At 44.0% G+C, this 17,447-nt stretch overlaps 1 protein-coding gene across 1 annotated transcript in view; it reads left to right on the plus strand.

Moving 5' to 3' along the window:
• GRIP2 (glutamate receptor interacting protein 2) overlaps positions 1 to 15,518 on the plus strand; it is a 142,758-nt gene extending 127,240 nt beyond the window's left edge. Inside the window, exons 21-25 of the mRNA XM_077821466.1 lie at positions 2,285 to 2,438; positions 5,836 to 6,004; positions 9,961 to 10,200; positions 12,245 to 12,391; positions 15,324 to 15,518. Coding sequence (XP_077677592.1) covers positions 2,285 to 2,438; positions 5,836 to 6,004; positions 9,961 to 10,200; positions 12,245 to 12,391; positions 15,324 to 15,518 — 905 coding nt within the window. The remainder of the gene's footprint in view (positions 1 to 2,284; positions 2,439 to 5,835; positions 6,005 to 9,960; positions 10,201 to 12,244; positions 12,392 to 15,323) is intronic.
• Positions 15,519 to 17,447: the final 1,929 nt, after the last annotated feature.

The raw sequence follows: 17,447 nt of genomic DNA on the forward strand, positions 1-17,447 counted from the left end.
ATAAACATCTTCTTGTCTGGCAGAGAACCTGTTTTTCGCCTTTGCTGATGACCAGTCCCCCCCAGACAGACTTTAAGAACATATTTTCAGTGTCTATACATAGCTTGAGAAGCACTGGTGTAAGGAGTTATCTGATGTGGGGGACTGGCAATTTTTTTTCCAGTGTGTGCGCAGACTGGCAGCCGATGGCTCGCGGTCCGGCAGCGGTCCGCAGACCACCACTTTGAGGAGCACTGCCTTACACAACATCTGAACATGTATTTCACAATGATATTGATGACCAATGTGACATCGGGGTTTGTTTCAGACCTCACATGGCATTCTGTGGTGAACAGAATGTACAGATCAGACTCACAGAATTCCTATAACCCCTCTGTGCCCCGTGGCCAGTTGTCATTAGGAGGTTGTGGGGTTACGCCATCGACCCTGCTGCATCTATGCCAGGGTTAGGTCAACCTAACCACAGCCCAGCGACATTTTTCACAGCCCTGAGTGACATAGCTAGATCAATCTAATTTTTAAATGTAGACTAGGCCTTACTCTCTTCCAACAAGAATTCACATTTTCTGCAGCAAAATGGCAGCTAGGCAGGTGACTCTGATGGTACCAACCAATGGATTCCATCAGCATGGATATGTTCCTTGAAAGGTGAGAGTTCCATTCACCATGAGAGATTTTAAGATGTGAAAAGCAACATTTGGATGCTATTTCCAAACTCGTGTTGTCCTGCTTCTTATGGCTTTTTTCCCCTTGTGTCTGTGGCAGACTGACAAAATCCTGTGTTATCCTAAACAAACCTTATGGAATTAAGTTAAACCTTATTTAATTAGGGTTAATACCTTTTGGGTACATTATGTTAAAAATGCAGTTGTGTATGGGTTATTGTGGCATTGCATGTACCTTCTCTACCAGGGATGGGGGGATGCTAATGAACTTCCTCCTTTATCAACCCTTTGAAGCCACCCCCTTGGAGAGATGGGGTTGGAAGGACTGGGTGCTTGTTCTGAGCTGAAACTGTGATGATTGGTAAGCACAAAAATCACCTTTGGGTAGGGGTTTGAAGGATGGATCCTCCCAAAACTCCATGTTAGGGTTGGGGTTAACTCTGGCAAACTTATTAGCATGTGTGAAGGTTCTTCTGTTGTTTTTATTATGTTTTATGTAATGCTTTTTACCTTCAGAATAAAGTAGGCTTGCATAGGAAGTGCTGTGTGCTACTTTTATAAGTATAGCTATTACACCTGTTAACCATCTCTGACGAGAAAGCAAGCAGGTATTCCTGGGTAACATCTTTGTGCTGGGAAATACATTGAAGGCAGAGAACCATGCAGCCTGAAAATTCGCTGGTTAGAAAGGAACGGGCCTGTCTTCCCATTGAAGGGAGGCAACAGCAGGGGAGTTGGAAGCTTGAGAGTGGGTCTGGGACACTAAAGTGAACTGGGAGAGTGTCCATTAGGACTCTGGAATAGTTAATCTACAATGGGATTTTCAGAGCTCTCAAATGGGACCTGACATCCAAATCCCTTAAAACTAATGGGAATTGAGTGTCCAAATTCCTTTAAGAAGCTTTGGAAATTTACAAGCAACAATTCCTGCATTGAATTCACTGCCATTAAGAATGATCTCTGCCAAGTACAAAATGTCAGCTGGCAAAAGTCCAGATCATACTGCCTTCTGCATTACCCCAGCAAGTGGGTTCTCATTAAAAGTTCTGACCCAATGGCAATACAGTTATGTGAGGGACCAGGGTTTGGGAGCTACTTCAGCACTTAAGGGTAACTTTTTGCTCTTCGTAGTAGTATCACAGTATAGATATCTTCCTTCAGCTCTCCTGTTACTAATGGGCACTGTTACTCCTGCGTACTGAGGTGGGGAAGATGGAAACAGCAGAGGAGCATGAAATATTTTGTCAGATTTTATTTTGATCTCACTGTTTATTTGTATAATGGTAGTACGTAGAGGTCCCAGTCAAGATGACACGTAGTAAGAGATGGTCACTGCCCCAAAGACCCTACAGTATAGATAGATACAGGTGGGAGGAAAGAAGTATTATTAATTCCCATTTTACAGATGGGAGAAACCAAGCACTGAGAGATTAAGTGACTTCCCCAAGATCATGCAGGAAGTCTGTGGCAGAGCCTGGAATGGAACTCTGATCTTTTTAAGAACAAATCCAGTGCCTTTAGCACATGATCATCCTTTTCTGGGATCTAATGTTTCATTCTGACTGTCTAACCAGGTGTAATTATTTTTCCCTCTCTTCCTCTCTGCCCGCCTTTCCTAGGTACGTACATACCTCAGGCTGTTGGCATTGCCCTACATCCACATGAATGGAGACCTAGCAGGCAGAAGAACAGCACCCCTCCTGGGGATCCCAGGAAGAACTATCCCTATATGGATGGAAGTTTCAGTGAAGATGACTGGGACAAACCCACCAGGTATGAAGGGGCTGGAAGAAGCAGGGAGGAGACCGGGTAGGCGTGTGTGTATGTGGATGTCCATACTGACTGTGTTGTCTATCATATTGTATTTGCAATGTGTAGGGTGTATTTGTGCATGCATGTGCGTGGTGGAGCAGTTGAGTCAGGAATGGAGAGTGGACAGGATAGTTCCTATTAATATCTTCCCAACTACAATCAAATAGTTGCCCAGTTCAAATAAATTCTTAAGTTGTGTTGTGACTGCTGAGAATTCAGTTATTATCTACAATATTGAACACATACAGTGCGGGGTGTTGATGACCTGTCTTGCCATGGGTGCCATGGTGACAGTCTACAGTATTCAACCATCTGGTCTTTGACAAATCACCTCAGGTTTAAATCTCAGTCTATGCACTGTTGGGGGTATGTGTGTGTTAGGGGGAGGATGCACATGGGGGATATCAGGTGCATGCAGTACTGCAGTTTGCTACCAAATCTCAAATTTCAGTTAGGTAATCTTTTTTTTAAAAAATTTAGACCCGTAGTAAATTGGTAACTTAACCAATAGGCTTTGATAAAGATCATGCACCATGAAGTCTTCACTTCAGACTACATTGGCAGGACACTTTTTTTATTAACACTGCAATTTGCCAGGGACATTATACGGTGAAACTGTCTTCAAGGAGCAGCAGAATCTCTCTTCTTAAAGCAGGCAGGTCTTCAGTTGTTATAAAAAAAAAAAATGTATCACAAACCCCCTTAAGTTTTATGTTCATGGTTGCCTAAAACAGTGGATTACCTGTTAGAGGCAGCCCTTACTGCTGGCTTCACTATATTTTACAATGAAAGAATAACTTGATAGCACTATCTCCTAAAGCCGTGACCTGTTGCTCCTACTCTGGCTCACCTTGAGTTGTACCTTCTTCCACCAGTTAGTCCGGCTGAAGAAGTCAAGGTGACCAAGAGCAGCAGAATCAAGCCCTTGGCTCAGGCTACTGCAGGTGCTGCAGAAATGCCTGTAAATAAACACTGTGGGTGTGCAAGGGAACGAAGCTACTCTTCGCTTTTGCATGGAACTTCTGTTGTTGAGATTCACGCCTGCTTTTTCCCCGCTCCTACCCCTGATATTGCTAGGCAGCTCTACACAGGGCTTCCCTGAGAGGGGAAGAGGAGCTGACCCCTCACTGAGTTACGCGCAGTGAAAGGAGTTCCTACTTCATTGACTAATCCTGCCCTTGACATTCTCCAGATGTCACATAGTTGTGTGTGTTGCGAGGTGTGGTGTTTTTTTTTTGTTTGCTTGGTTGGTTGTTTTTTTTTTTAAATTTTTGTTTGTCAAAACAAAAAATTAGATCATCTCATGGACATTTCCACCTATTTAAAAAGTAAAGCTGGAAAGAAAAGGTGGCTGCTTGACAGTTGTAGCTACCATATTTGAGCCTTAGTAATGGTTCTTGAAGCCCAACCCATTCTGACTCAGCTCTGGAAAACCAACACACACAAGTCAGAGGGCCAATTCGACCATGTCGTCGTCTTAGGGAGAAAACAATTGACCTATCTAACCCTAGCTGTTTCCAACCCGGAAAAGGCATTGGTGCCAGTGATGCAAGATCCCCAGTCTGGAGCCCTGAATGCATTTTTATAATGATAGATTTGACTTACTGATTCAAGACGTGAGGGACTCCAACTGGCGGGAGCGTCTGTCTCACTGGAAACTTTACAGCAAAGAAAGAGAATGAGGAAGGGAAGGGAAGCAAAGTTAGTCTTTGGCATTATAATAGCAGGTTTCAGTCTTAGTCTAAAGGGGTTCTTGTTTATTTTTATAAAATGGGTCACTGGATAACTTTTGGCCTCTCTAGTGCAATCAACTAAGACCCTGATCCTGCAAAGACTGACCGACTTGTGTGCTTAAACTTATGCAGTGTGAATAGTCCCATTGAAGCCAATGGGGCTACATGCAGTGCATGAAGTTAAGCATGTGCTTAAAGCCTTGCACGATCTGGGACTAAATTAGTATGGATCTGGAAGTGGGGCTTTTGAAATGGGGAGTCTTCAGTTAATTCGATGAAAAAAATCAACTGCTTTTTGACTGGTGTTCAAATAATAGAATGTTTGATCTTTGTTAAATAGCATTGACTGATGGAGAAGCTTCTCATATTTGAAAAGTTAATGACTCAATTTTAGCTAGGTAAATTGTCACCAGACACCACAGAGAGAGAATCTTATAGATGCAGTTACTAATAACAGTGGTAGAAGACAGCATTGCTGAGGTTAGATACAGTAGAACTACCCGACTCTAACTGCTGGGTTTATAATGCATTGCTGTGTCTCAGTATGGCATACAGAGAGAACTTCCTTGGAGACCTTAAAATATTAGATCGAGAGTTCCTTGTCTCAGGAGCTGTTTTACACAGTGCCTGGCATATTTTAGGCACTCCCACAATCCGCAAAACAACGCTAATAATTCCCTTGCCATGAATCTATCAAGCCACTTCAGTGCATTCAATTATCATTTGCTTTAGAGATCTAAATACTGTACTCCCGCATCATGTCTAATGGCTTGCTAACAGAGATACAGGCGCTGCAGTGATGGGAAAATCAGTATTTACCCAGTATTGCACTGCAAATATTTCTACCAGTTTGAGAGAGATTTCTTCCACATGTAACAGGGAATACTGGTACATCTCGTGAAAACATTTAAATGGGTAGAAATGTTGTAAGTGCAGCCACTGTTTCAAAGACATAAGAGAGAAGATCTATTTGACTATATTATCCAGTTCCCCTCACTGCTGTCCGTGTGATAAATACATCTTAAGTTAAAGCAAATGCTGGGTCATATGAGTTGTACTCTAAAGTTCCCTGTGTTGTTAATTGCAGTGTTATTGACTTGTCTAGGCTCGGGCAAATCATTTTATATACATCTCTCTACATTATTTACTCTCACAGAGACCTAATGTATTTATCATTTTCTCACCATGTCTGTTACCCTCTGTGTTTTTCTCTCTTCTCAGGTGTTCTGTGTCTCAGATCTGAACTCTGTCCCATCAGCCTTTGTACTAACAGTCTCTGAGGCTCCTGGTTTACCCATAATGCATCCTTTTTTCTTTCACTTCTCTGTTTCACCAAAACGTCTTCCTAAACCTACAGTCTTCCTACAGGCACTTTTTATTTACCCTTTTGAACTTGACATTACTACACCAACTTAATTCTTCCTTTGAAGGACTTTTGCCCTGTTAGTAAGTGCATGGAGGTTTTGTATTTGGACTCTCTTGCCTGAAAAGTTCATATTGTTTGCTTTTGTATATGAAGACTCTTCAAGTCTCTGCTTTTACTGGTGAGCCATTTGCTCTAGCCTTGCGGCTTTCTTCCCGCTGCAGAAGAGTGCTGACAATTTTTGGTTCCTACGTTACAACAGATATCCCAACCGCCAAAACGGCCTTGAGACCGCTCACGAGGATAGTTTTTGGCGTGTTTTTGGAGAAGCTTTGGAGGACTTGGAAACATGCGGCCAGTCTGAACTTTTGAGGGAGATCGAGGTAAATCAACTTGGAATTGTTCTAACCAGTCCATTCTCGCCACTTGTAGTAAGTGTTTCCCCTTGTATGCTAAATGTTGACTATATCTATGGGTGCGGGGGGGGGGGAGGGTAAGGATTCTATCCGAGTTTAATCCCTTGGAATATCTGTACTTTCAGATCACTCTACTCATCTGTTAATAGTCTCTTCGGTTTTTTTCCCATCAACTGTCAAAGTATTCACAAAAAGCTTTTCTTGTTTTGACCAGCTTCATAGCTCACCAAACAATAGTCATAAAATATCTAAATCTTCCTATCAAATGGCAAACACTCCATTGAAGAAGTATTTCTGATTGACAAGCTCTGCAGATTGGCCAAAATGGGTCCAAAAAATGTGGGTACTGAACAGTTGATTTACTTTAGATGTCTGAGAGTCCAGCACATACCTTGCATTCAGATGTGTTTACACCCGCTGCTGGTTCAGTAAGATGGATAAAAGATTGGTTTTCATCCAACCCCCACCCCACCCCCTGGGAAAATTTACAAGAAGGCAGCAGCTTCCTGTAGACATAGTGTTTCCTTTCTTCATGGCCTACTCTCTTGCCTTTACCCACAACACTTTGGAAGTCCTTTTATTGTCTCTGGCTGTGGGATGGGCAGGTTGGAATTTAAAACCTTGTGGAGAAAGTAAAGCAGGAAATCCCTGTTCAGAAACCACTTTAAAAATCACTAGTAAGTTCTGTAAGGAACAACCCTGCACTAGCAGGACTGGCTGAATATCCATCTTCTAATCTAGGCGTCAGTCATTACAGAAGACCAGATTGTAGCCTGGCTTTTGCAGTGATGCAAAGGAGTGAGGAGTGTAAGGTGAGCTGCCTGTATCACATTTTGCAGCACAGGAGTGGAAGCAGGTTCTGTGCAGCTGGTACTCCCCCGGATCTGTGCAGGCAGGTGAGGACTGAATGGATCCTTGGCTCCACTTTGCTTGATCCCTTGTCCCCCCCCAAAAGACGCTTGGCCAGCAAAACCGCATTGGCACACAAGGTAACGTATGCTATACTGGGTATAGGTCTGGAGCAACAGTGAGACCAGGAGGAACTTTGTGACTTTGCATCCCAGGCTGCTCTTGGGGCAGTCCAACAATGCACTGCTCCCTACTTAGAGCACATTGTAAAGTGACTCTCTAGACTTAAGATCCATGGAATTCAATGGGCTTTGAATTTTTGGCATTTTCTCCAGTGAAGTTTGGGTATTTGAGTTTTGCAGTTCACATAAAGCAGTGAAAGTGACAGGGAATTTAAAAAACATAAGGTTTCCATTCACCACCCTCTTCAGGAAAATGAGGATATTGCAGGTATATTTCACACAGCCACAAGAATCTATTTAATTATTCTCCTCCTTTGTTCCAAGCCAAAGCAGACTGATCTGATCTCTCTAGCTATCTGACACTAGCACAGGTGAATTAAATCCTCCATTGGAGGGAAGGATTTATTTACATGCTTAATCAGGTGACTCTTTCACTATGCACACCAGTGGCTGGTCATTGACTTGCCACTGCTGAGTTTTGCTATCTGCTCCCTACCTTTCATTTTTTTTTTCTTGTGCCTGTTGACATTTAAGAGAACTGAGCTTGAACCTTGGAATTAAAATGTTCATTACTAATTTAAATAGATTGTGTGTCCTGGAACCAGTTGAGGCTGCACACACTGATTTCTTGACTCATTCCTTAGCTTTGATCAGTATAATCCCTTTAATGAAAAACGTTGCCAGACAGAGACTTTTCTACATAGGGGGATCTTTAAAGGGATGCTATGAAGAGTGACTGGTCCTAAATGCTACCTAATTTCATATTAACTTTTTTTAAAAGGCTTGATCAATTTTCCTAAATGAAGGCTGCCACCTCTTGACATAAAATCCGTAGGTGCCGGAACTAGGGGTGCTGTGGGGAGCTGCTGCATCCCCTGGCTTGAAGTGGTTTCCATTATATCCAAGATTTATAGTTTGGTTCAATAGCTCGCAGCATCCCACTATACAAATTGTTCCAGCACTCCTGATAAAATCTTAATTTCTTGGCTGGAAAACCTGCTGTGGAACTCAAGGTATTGTCTTGCTTAGCCATTGCAGACAAATGCACTCGCAGCATACTGCAGCTCTGGAAGCAGGTATGGTATCAAAACCTACCAGAATCCTTCTCTGAGATCCAGATTTTGGTATATTTCAGTTCCCTTCCTGCTCGTAAGAGCAGAGCAGGCTGGCAAACTAGAGGTATGGTGGCATGCCGAGAAACTATCCTCCCATCCTTTTGAATGCCATAATCCCAGAGCTATATTATAGGGAGATGGTGCAAAATCAGAGTGCATCTGGCTGAAGGTTTTATACCTGAGTAGGCAGGCACAGGCATGGGGGGAAGCATATTGCTTGTTGTCTTTGTTGTATCTCTAGAACACATGTAGCATGTGCTCCTCCCATGTCTGCCTCCTGCTGCTTGCCAGGGTCCATGGTCACATCTCTCTTCAGGGTAGTTAGACACACAATCTCTGGGGTATTTAGCCCTATTTGCAGTGCTAGTGGCTCTCACTCCCTTACATCCAAAGAGTGCTGGCTTGAAGCATTCTGAGCTCTTTCTGCACAAGGGTACTAAAGAGGAAGGGATTTCCTGTATGCTTCCATAGTGAAGAAGCCATAAGTTGCCCTACAATCCAAAGAAATGTAGGTCTGAAAGGGATCTCCATAGGTCGTCCAGTCCAGTCCCCTGCACTGAGGCAGAACTAAGTATTATCCGACCATCCCTGTGCTATCCCTGTCTAACCTGGTCTTAAAAACCTCCAATGTTGGAGATTCCACAGCCTCCCAAAATAATCCATTCCAGTGCTTAACTACTTTCACAGTTAGGAATTTTTTCCTAATGTATAATCTAAATCTTCCCTGCTGCATTTTAAGCCCATTACTACTTGCCTTGTCCTTTTAGTGGTTAAGGAGAACAATTTATCACCTTTCTCTTTATAATAACCTTTTATGGACTTGAAGACTGTTATCATGTTCTCCCATCAGTTTTCTGTTCTCCAGACTAAACAAACCCAGTGTTTTCAGTCTTCTCTTGTAAGTGATGTTTTCTAGACCTTTGATCAATTCTGTTGCTCTTGTCTGGACTTTCTCCAATTTGTCCACATCTTTCCCAATAACGTGTATGCCAATTTCATTCCCCTGGTGCTGCCTCACTGAGCTGTTAGTCTATGAACTACAGTGGTGTCAGCAAATCAGTGTTTCAGACCCTATAATGTCCTTCCCAAGATGTCCATAGAATGACATTGAGTTTCTGTGAAGCAAAACCCATCACTTAAGAGGGAAACCAGTTTCAGAAGCAAAAAGATCACTTCTCCAGGCCCAGACTGTTTGAAGGAACTATCTCTCTGTCTCCAAAGCCCAACCTTGCTCTAAACAACCTGTAGCTGGCAGTATAACTTGCATATTTTGACATATTGACAAGATAAAGGATTTTGAGTCTACCTTGCTGTGTAGTAGTTTCACTATAAGCTTGTTCCACTGTCTGTTGGCCATTCTGAGCGTATGAAAAGATAACGTTGAACTCCTCCTAGAGACTGCTGGGAGTTGATGGTTGAGTTAAGGGCATTTCAGCTAGATATGCATTAATTTCAGCATTCTTTTCTATCAGTTCCTTGAACAAGTACCTCCATTTTGTGTGTGTGTTTGTACATAAAATGTGTACAAGTGGTTTTTATCAAAAATGTTCCCTCCATTTTTCCATGGGGGGGAAAACTGGCTAAAGATTTCTGACAAGAAGCAACGAGCATTTGCCGAGATGCCTGCCCTTTCTGTAAGTGGCTCCTATAGCCAGCCGGAAGTGACTACTAGTGCTACCATTTGGGTCAGAATTACATCTCCCTCTGGTTGGTGCTGAACATTGTGTGTCACCTGCTTCTCTCTAAGTTGCTTTTGTTCTTCTAGGGTCCATCAGTCGCTTGCCACTCAAACTTTCATTGAACTAACTTACCACCTTATCCACAGGCCTCCATCATGACAGGGAGCGTGCACAGCCTGGGTCTGGAAGGGAGCAAACTGCTCGTGGACTCGGTTAGTGAGTCCGGATTGAGCCCACTGAGGAAAGGAAACGCCAACTGCTGCGACGAAGGGCAGAGCGACAGCAGCATCACTCCCACCAAGAAGAATGAGAGGAATCTGGAGATGAGGAAGATTAAGGAGGAGGTGCAGGAAATCATGTCTCCAACCCCTCTCGAGTTGCACAAGGTCTGTGTTTAGACAGAGGTCACTTTAGTGTTACACCGAGGATCCCTCGGTTACAAATAACATTGTTGGGGTTACGGTGGGGATTGCACCCCGAAACTGTCCGGGAACTTGCTCTTATATGCATGTTCCCTGCCAAACAGGACGGCAGGAGAAATATTCTGCTGGGAAGTGACTTTTCTGTGATTTGTTCCCAGCATAATACAAGTCAGCCATGTATACAGCTGAGCCAATATTTTATTTATATTTTCCCGGATCAGCCACCAAATTGAAAAACGAAAAGAAAAATTGGTTAGTTTTTGAACTGAAAGGGGCAGGGGAGGAAATGTTTCTCCTCCCCCCCCCCCCCCCCCCAAAAAAAAAAAAAAAAGGAAAATATTCCATTTGGGTCAAACGAAACATTTCAAATGTCAGTTTGAATTAACACTTCCTTTATCTCTTTGGTAAATGTTCTCAGGGTGTCAGATTAATGGGGAGGTGGCCTCCAGCTAGAACATAGCAGCAGTGGTCTTTGCTCCCACCTAGAGATGGACTCAGACATATTGACCCTAGATCTCTACCCCACATCGCCAAACTTTGGGAGAATTCTAATGCCAGCTTTGTGGCTTGCACCCCTCTCTGTTTATGTTTTAAGTGTGGACTAGGCCAAAGTCTAACACTGAGCTAGAGCATAGCTACTGCACGCCAAGTTCCTTGGGGACAAAGGGAGAATACGATGGTATTCATCACAGGTAGTTGGTGGTGGTGGTGATGGCAATAATACACTGCCTCCACCTTCTGGATTTAATTTGTGGGGAGATGCTGTGCCCACAACCCCACAATTCCCAACTGTGTTGCCAAAATATGACTCCAAATAGAGTGTGCTGAGCTGGCTCTCACTGGCTGAGGGCCACTGCTTCTCTGGCTAGGGGCATTGAAAAGATCTGTCCTGATGTGTCTCCTGTCAGGCAGAAATATTGCTTTCACTGGTGGGGTGGATGAGCTACCAGCTGCCTCTGCTGCTGGAGAGGAGGGAAGAAGGGAGGAGAGAGGCTTAAAGTGGATTCAGCACAGTACAGCAGCTCTTCTCTGATCTGACCCCAGGCAGCTGGCTCAGTGTCAGCTGTCTGAATGGCTGGTGGTGGAGATGCTCTAGTCCTTGAGAAGCTGGAGGGAGGCAGCAGCTCTTGGCTGAGCTCTTTTGTCCTAGCCAGCACTGTTGTGAATTTGGTGCTACTCACTATTGGTGCTGGTAACGCCACAGTCTGGCAATTCCTAACATTGGAGCATCCAGGAAAAGGCAGATCAGGTTGAGGCGGTAAAAGGGCAAAACCAAAATGGCGCAAAGCCGAAAACAGTACCAGTTTGAAGCCCAGTCACACCCCAATCCACTGTCACAAATTGCGAACACTGACCCAAATTTGAGGGGACTGTGGTTTCATCATTTTACTACATTTTCTTAATGGTGTTAAAACTCATCAGTGTGATGTCTCTGAAGCAAGCTATTGGATAAGCCACCAAGATTAAAAATCTGTAAGAGCTGTAAATAATTCAACAACCTGCTTGGAAACACTCATGTTTGTCAATTAATTTCATTCAGATTTTCAGCACCATAGGCTTGCATGGTGGACACACAAGATGCCTAGAATAGCTCAAAGCAAATGAGTTGCCCCATTGATTAAAAATTCCATTATTTGACCGGTAGTGTCCACCTCTTTGGAGGTTATCCAAAAACTTGTGATTTATAACTCTACTTAAACGTTCTTGTTCTCCCCCAAGCAAGGGCAGAAGATTTGTTTGTGAATTATGTGCCCATTGCCAAAGCATCTGAGCATGTGACCTGTATAAACAGCTGGCAGTGTGTGCACAAGTTTAAATTAAACTCCTCTCAATACTAACAGACAACCAATGTTTACTACTCAGTCCAAGCAAAACCCCACCATTAGACCCAGAGCAGAATCACACTACTGTACTGTACACATTACCTGAGGAGTTCCTGCCATGCTTCTCTCATGTATCTGTGGCTCATACTGCATTAGAATTTCTTGTTCAATGCCTTTCCATGCAGATGACACTCCACAAGGACCCAGAGAGTGAAGACTTTGGATTCAGTGTCTCTGATGGCCTGTTGGAGAAAGGTGTCTATGTAAATATGATCCGTCCCAATGGGCCGGCTGATCAGTGTGGCCTCAAACCTTACGACAGAGTCCTTCAGGTAAGGAATGCAAAGTACAGCTCTGGGGATAGGAAATGAGTGAGCAACTGAGAGGAAGAGAGAAGTTTGTAAGATTCCACTAAGGTGACACCAACTTTATAAAAGCTAGTAGGTAGGCAGCTAGCTACTCAGCCCTTAGCATTACGATGCACCTGGAGCTAGCTAGAGTGTTACACTAAGGGATTACTGTGTAGCAGAGTTGGACCTGAGCTCCAGATCAGAATCGCCCATTATTTTGGGGAAGTTGGCATCCAGCCCCAAACTGCACAGCCTAGATTTCTCTCTAGTGCTAGGCGGAAAGTCCTTTTCATCCTTTTCCTGGTGCATCAGGGGGACTTTTCAGGTAAACCAGAGTTTGGCACATCAGTCAAAGCAAGACAGCATGTGCAGTTCCATGTGTATTTAAATGGTCTGCTTGAAGTTCAGTGCATAGCCATCTTGCATATGCATAGAGAATTCTAGGAAACACACACTTCAAGTGAGGTGGTGTTGTTCCTAGACTCACTTCCCCTAATGACTCCTGAGCCACCGCATATTTGCTGCAGAAATGAAATACAATATGCAGTAAACACGGTCCACAACATATGCAGATATATTTGACCACCAAGGAGAGACTAGTAATGGGGCATGGGTGGGGACTGGCTTTAGATATTTCCAAGAGACTTAAATACATAGCTGTAGTGCAGCAAGCTCAACTCTGATAGCAACAGGAAGAGCACAGTCAGCTAGAGAAGACATTGCCACTTGTGAGTTTTGTAACCACATTAGAAGTCTTGAAACTCTCATAAGGACTTTTTATTTTTACTAATTTTAAGTGAGGGGCGGGGGCTCAGTGCCCCAGTTAGCTCAAATATATTCTGTACATCAGGTAACTGAAAAACTGGCAGCAGCACAGGGAGCCTGATTTGGGTTTGTGATAGTCCGTAGCCAGTTGGCTGGTATACAGCTATTCCTTCTCAGCCTCCAATAAAAGATTAGCCTCTTGTACGTTCTTGCAATTAGGCTCTGCAGCTGCATTTCGGGTGAATGCTGGATGTGTCGCTATCCAGGTGAATGCCAAGCGTTCTGTGTGTGTGTGCATGAAATCTTAACGGGAGCAGAGACTTTGACAATTCCCAACTTCAATGTCTCTTCTTGGTCCATTGTAGACATACAAGGAGACAAAGTTGTCTTCTGTTGTAGCTATCGTACTGGCGTTGAGGGTTGTGCTGAACGAGGGCTTTGCAGAAATATTGCTATCGACGAATCCAAGGGAAAAACATAGAGAAGGGGCACTGAAGATGCTTCAGCGTGGAGCTGATAGTCTAAAAGTGTTCCTAGATCGCTTCCCAGTGAGGAGTAGATGCAGCCACTCCTTCCTCCATAGCCATGAAGGGACTTGTCTACTATTCAAAGGTGAATTACCCAGCATCCAGGGTAATTCACCTTTGGCAGAGCAACCTTCAGTCATCGTTCAGCTCCAGTAGGCCTGAGCTTTCACTGTGCGTGGGTTCGTGGAGGGTGGATCATCTCCTTGCTCCTCTGACGCCGTCATTCTGAAGGACTTGGCCATCCTGTAAACACACATGGTGCTATTTTTTTTTTTTGCGTCGTTGTTTGCTTTCTTAATCACGTACAGTAAGAGTAAAACAAATCCTGGTTTCTTTGAAAGGAAATGCTACTTCATCCTATAGCCTCTTTAAAACACTACCACCAAATGGAACCAGTGCAGTTCTACAACATGCGTGGCAATTGGGGAGCCCATCCTGTGTCATTGAGTGCAGCTCCATGGGCACTTAATGAGCCCAGAGGAGCCTGTGAGAGGGAGCTACATGGATCCACCATCCGTTGCTCTGTAAAGGAGGCCCAGCCTTGCTCCAGATGCTACTTCAGCTCGGGGGGAGGGGCTGAGACGGAAGGGAAATTCCATTCTTCAACCCTGGGGACATCCCTGCCTCAAGCTCATCTACTCTGGCTAATCACGGGAGGGGGAGCGTTTGCCCCTAAGTAGTTCATATTGCAGGTGATTTAACCTTGGAATATGTTTGAACTTCCACTGAAGACAGCTAGAAAAGTTGGCTCTTTCTTCCGAGTCGTGCAGGGAGGGCTTGCGGTCTCCAGAGAATGCTTTAGAAACCTCCACTGTGCACCAGCTGTGCTCTGCAAACCCCTGGAAGAACAGAGCTTGTTTCTAGCAGTCTCAACAATGCATATGTATTATTTTTTAACTTGTGTATGTATATAAGATAGGAGCCTATAATCCACTCAAATGCATGTCTGCTGAAAGATGCTGTTCTGTTCGTCTAACAGTAGAGCGGGTGGCTCAAACACCCAAAAGCGGGTGGCTCAAAAGACCAGAAGTGTGATTCTCCCAGTTGCTGAACACCCTTATTTTCCATTAAAGTCAGTGGGAGCTGCAGGTGCTCAGAATCTCTGAGAATTAGGACCAGGTTTAAACTGGGTATAAAATGAAAATTTAGACCACCTGCTGCTGCTTGTGCCAATAGGTGAAATATCTGTTGTGGTTTTTGGAGCAGCTTGAGGATGTTGGGGAGTAGGAAAGCAGGCAAAGATTCTGTTTTGATACCAGATCCAAGATCTGATGAGATTGGATTAGAGATCAGCCTGAAACAAACCCCCAGATCTGAACCTGCAGAATGTGGAAGCTCAGTGAGTTTTTGTCCTTTCTATTTGTGTGATTGTATAGTTTTTCTATTAAGGAGACTTTATAGCTGGACGAGATGGTGCAGTTTGCTGACTGCTGCTGCAATTCCTACAGTCCTGGGAAATCCCATTCAGGGCTGAAGGAATTTCAGGGCTTCCAGACAGACTGTATTCATAGGGACTCCTCTCCAGTGCCAGGTCTCAGTTCTAGTGGCATTCTTGGATTTTGCAGTTAACAAATGTTTTTTTGTTCTTTCCCACTACATCCCCTCCTCGCTCCCCCCCGCAGGTAAATCGCATTCGAACAAGAGACTTTGACTGCTGTCTGGCTGTTCCATTGATTTCCGAGGCAGGAGACAAACTGGACCTAGTCATTAGTCGAAACCCCCTGGCACTCGCTGCCAATACCCAACTGGAGGCCAGTGGAGAGTTAGTCCCACAGTCCTTGGGCGTGGAGGTCAAAACAAGCATGCAGACACTCTGAGGAGGGAGGATTTAAATGGAAGGTACCTTTGGACCCTGCCATGGTGGAAAAGCTGATGAGTATCCATTGTGGTTTTCTGTTTTTGCACTGGTAACTGTAATGCTGTATGTAATGTAACTTGCAGGTGGGTCTGCCATTAGCTGTGACTCCTAGACCACCAGACATTGCTCTGAAGGTGCAAGCTAAACCAGATGAGCAGTGTGGACCTTGGTTAATGCAAATGGTAAAATGGGCTGCTGATAGCAGAAAACAGCATCCAGGGTAATTCACCTTTGGCAGGGCAACCTTCAGTCATCGTTCAGCTCCAGTAGGCCTGAGCTTTCACTGTGCGTGGGTTCATGGAGGGTGGATCATCTCCTTGCTCCTCTGACGCCGTCATTCTGAAGGACTTGGCCATCCTGTAAACACACATGGTGCTATTTTTTTTTTTTGCGTTGTTGTTTGCTTTCTTAATCACGTACAGTAAGAGTAAAACAAATCCTGGTTTCTTTGAAAGGAAATGCTACTTCATCCTATAGCCTCTTTAAAACACTACCACCAAATCTGACATTTGAAAATCCCCTTTCCACCTGAACATTCACCCACACTGGGCAGCACTAAGTCCCATTTAAAACCCAACTCAAAACTCACTTGCGAATGGCTAGATGCACTTTCTTTTGAAAGCTAAATCCTTTTGATGGATCAACGTCTCTCTCCAGTTGGAAATCCCACCCTCGTCACCCACCCCTTTGGAAATGCAAGGAAGCACTTTGCCCCCATTGCTGACTCCAAGACACAATTTGGTTGTCTGTCTTCATACATTTTTACAGAGCACTTAGTAGAACACAGCATCCAGGAAAGCCACTGAATGGCTGTCCTGAATCACTAGCTCTCTTGTTCACATAGACCATCACAGAGATTCCTCTCATTGAAAACCTGGGCTGTTCCTCCAAGTAAAAAGCTGAACAACATTCATCTCAGGCCAACTTCAGGGTTATTTTTTTCCAGTGTTTTGAATAAATAAATCCTTGTGGTCTCCTGCCAAATGCTGGCACGAAAAGCCCTCTCCTAGATTGATGTTGTGTTTCCAGTTCCCACGTGTGCCCCAGATTGGGTCACCTTAGTGCAAGTACAAGTGTGTACACTTTTTTAAATGTCTCTGATAGGTTTTGGACACTTCCCTGTAGTCTGCCATAGCTGCCCTCCTTTACCTATCGTTAACCTCTCTGTGGTTAGTAAGCACGATGCCTTTTTCGGTAGCTCTTCCTCACCCTGTGTCTCCCTGCACTCAGCCCAGCTCCTTGTAGAAGATATGGGTGTGATATTTGAAATGGTTTAAAAATCTGCCTGCAGCAAACTAGTTGCGATGCAACCAAGGGCATGATCTCTTCCTTTCTCGTCTCCAAACACAAAATTGCTGGCACGTGTCAGTTTCTTCACATGGCAAATGTGATTGCCTGCTCCGTGTTTCATATATTTGCACTTTATTATGATTTATTTTTTAACGGATGTCGTAAGGGCCTGTTTTGTTTTGTTTTATCCCCAGGGGAGGGGACATTCTTTTAAAGATCCCTGCTTAGTGGAAATGGGTCTCCTCCTTCTGCTTGTTCTCATTTTATTTATTTATTTTTGTTGTTGTTGTGTATTCGGGATGCCATGTAGCTTTGAAATGTTCATTGTTCCACCAAGGCTGAGCCAGGACTAATTCCCATGTCTGTACTCTAGGCAAATTTGCAACTGTCTCTCACATCCAGCTATTTGTAGGTGCAACCATTCTTGTCTCACGTATGCAATATTCCATACCATTGCTGCCATAACTAGATAATGTGCCATAACTGATACTGCAAGGCATTAACAGTACAGCTGAAAGTGTTTTTATATGCAATATTCTAAAAGGCAGAAGCTCAGTGCGGCTTCTAATGGGTTTTTAATGAAGACTTTTATTAAAAA

The sequence above is a fragment of the Eretmochelys imbricata genome, chromosome 7 (assembly GCF_965152235.1).
Source record: "Eretmochelys imbricata isolate rEreImb1 chromosome 7, rEreImb1.hap1, whole genome shotgun sequence".
NCBI classification, from domain to species: domain Eukaryota; kingdom Metazoa; phylum Chordata; order Testudines; family Cheloniidae; genus Eretmochelys; species Eretmochelys imbricata.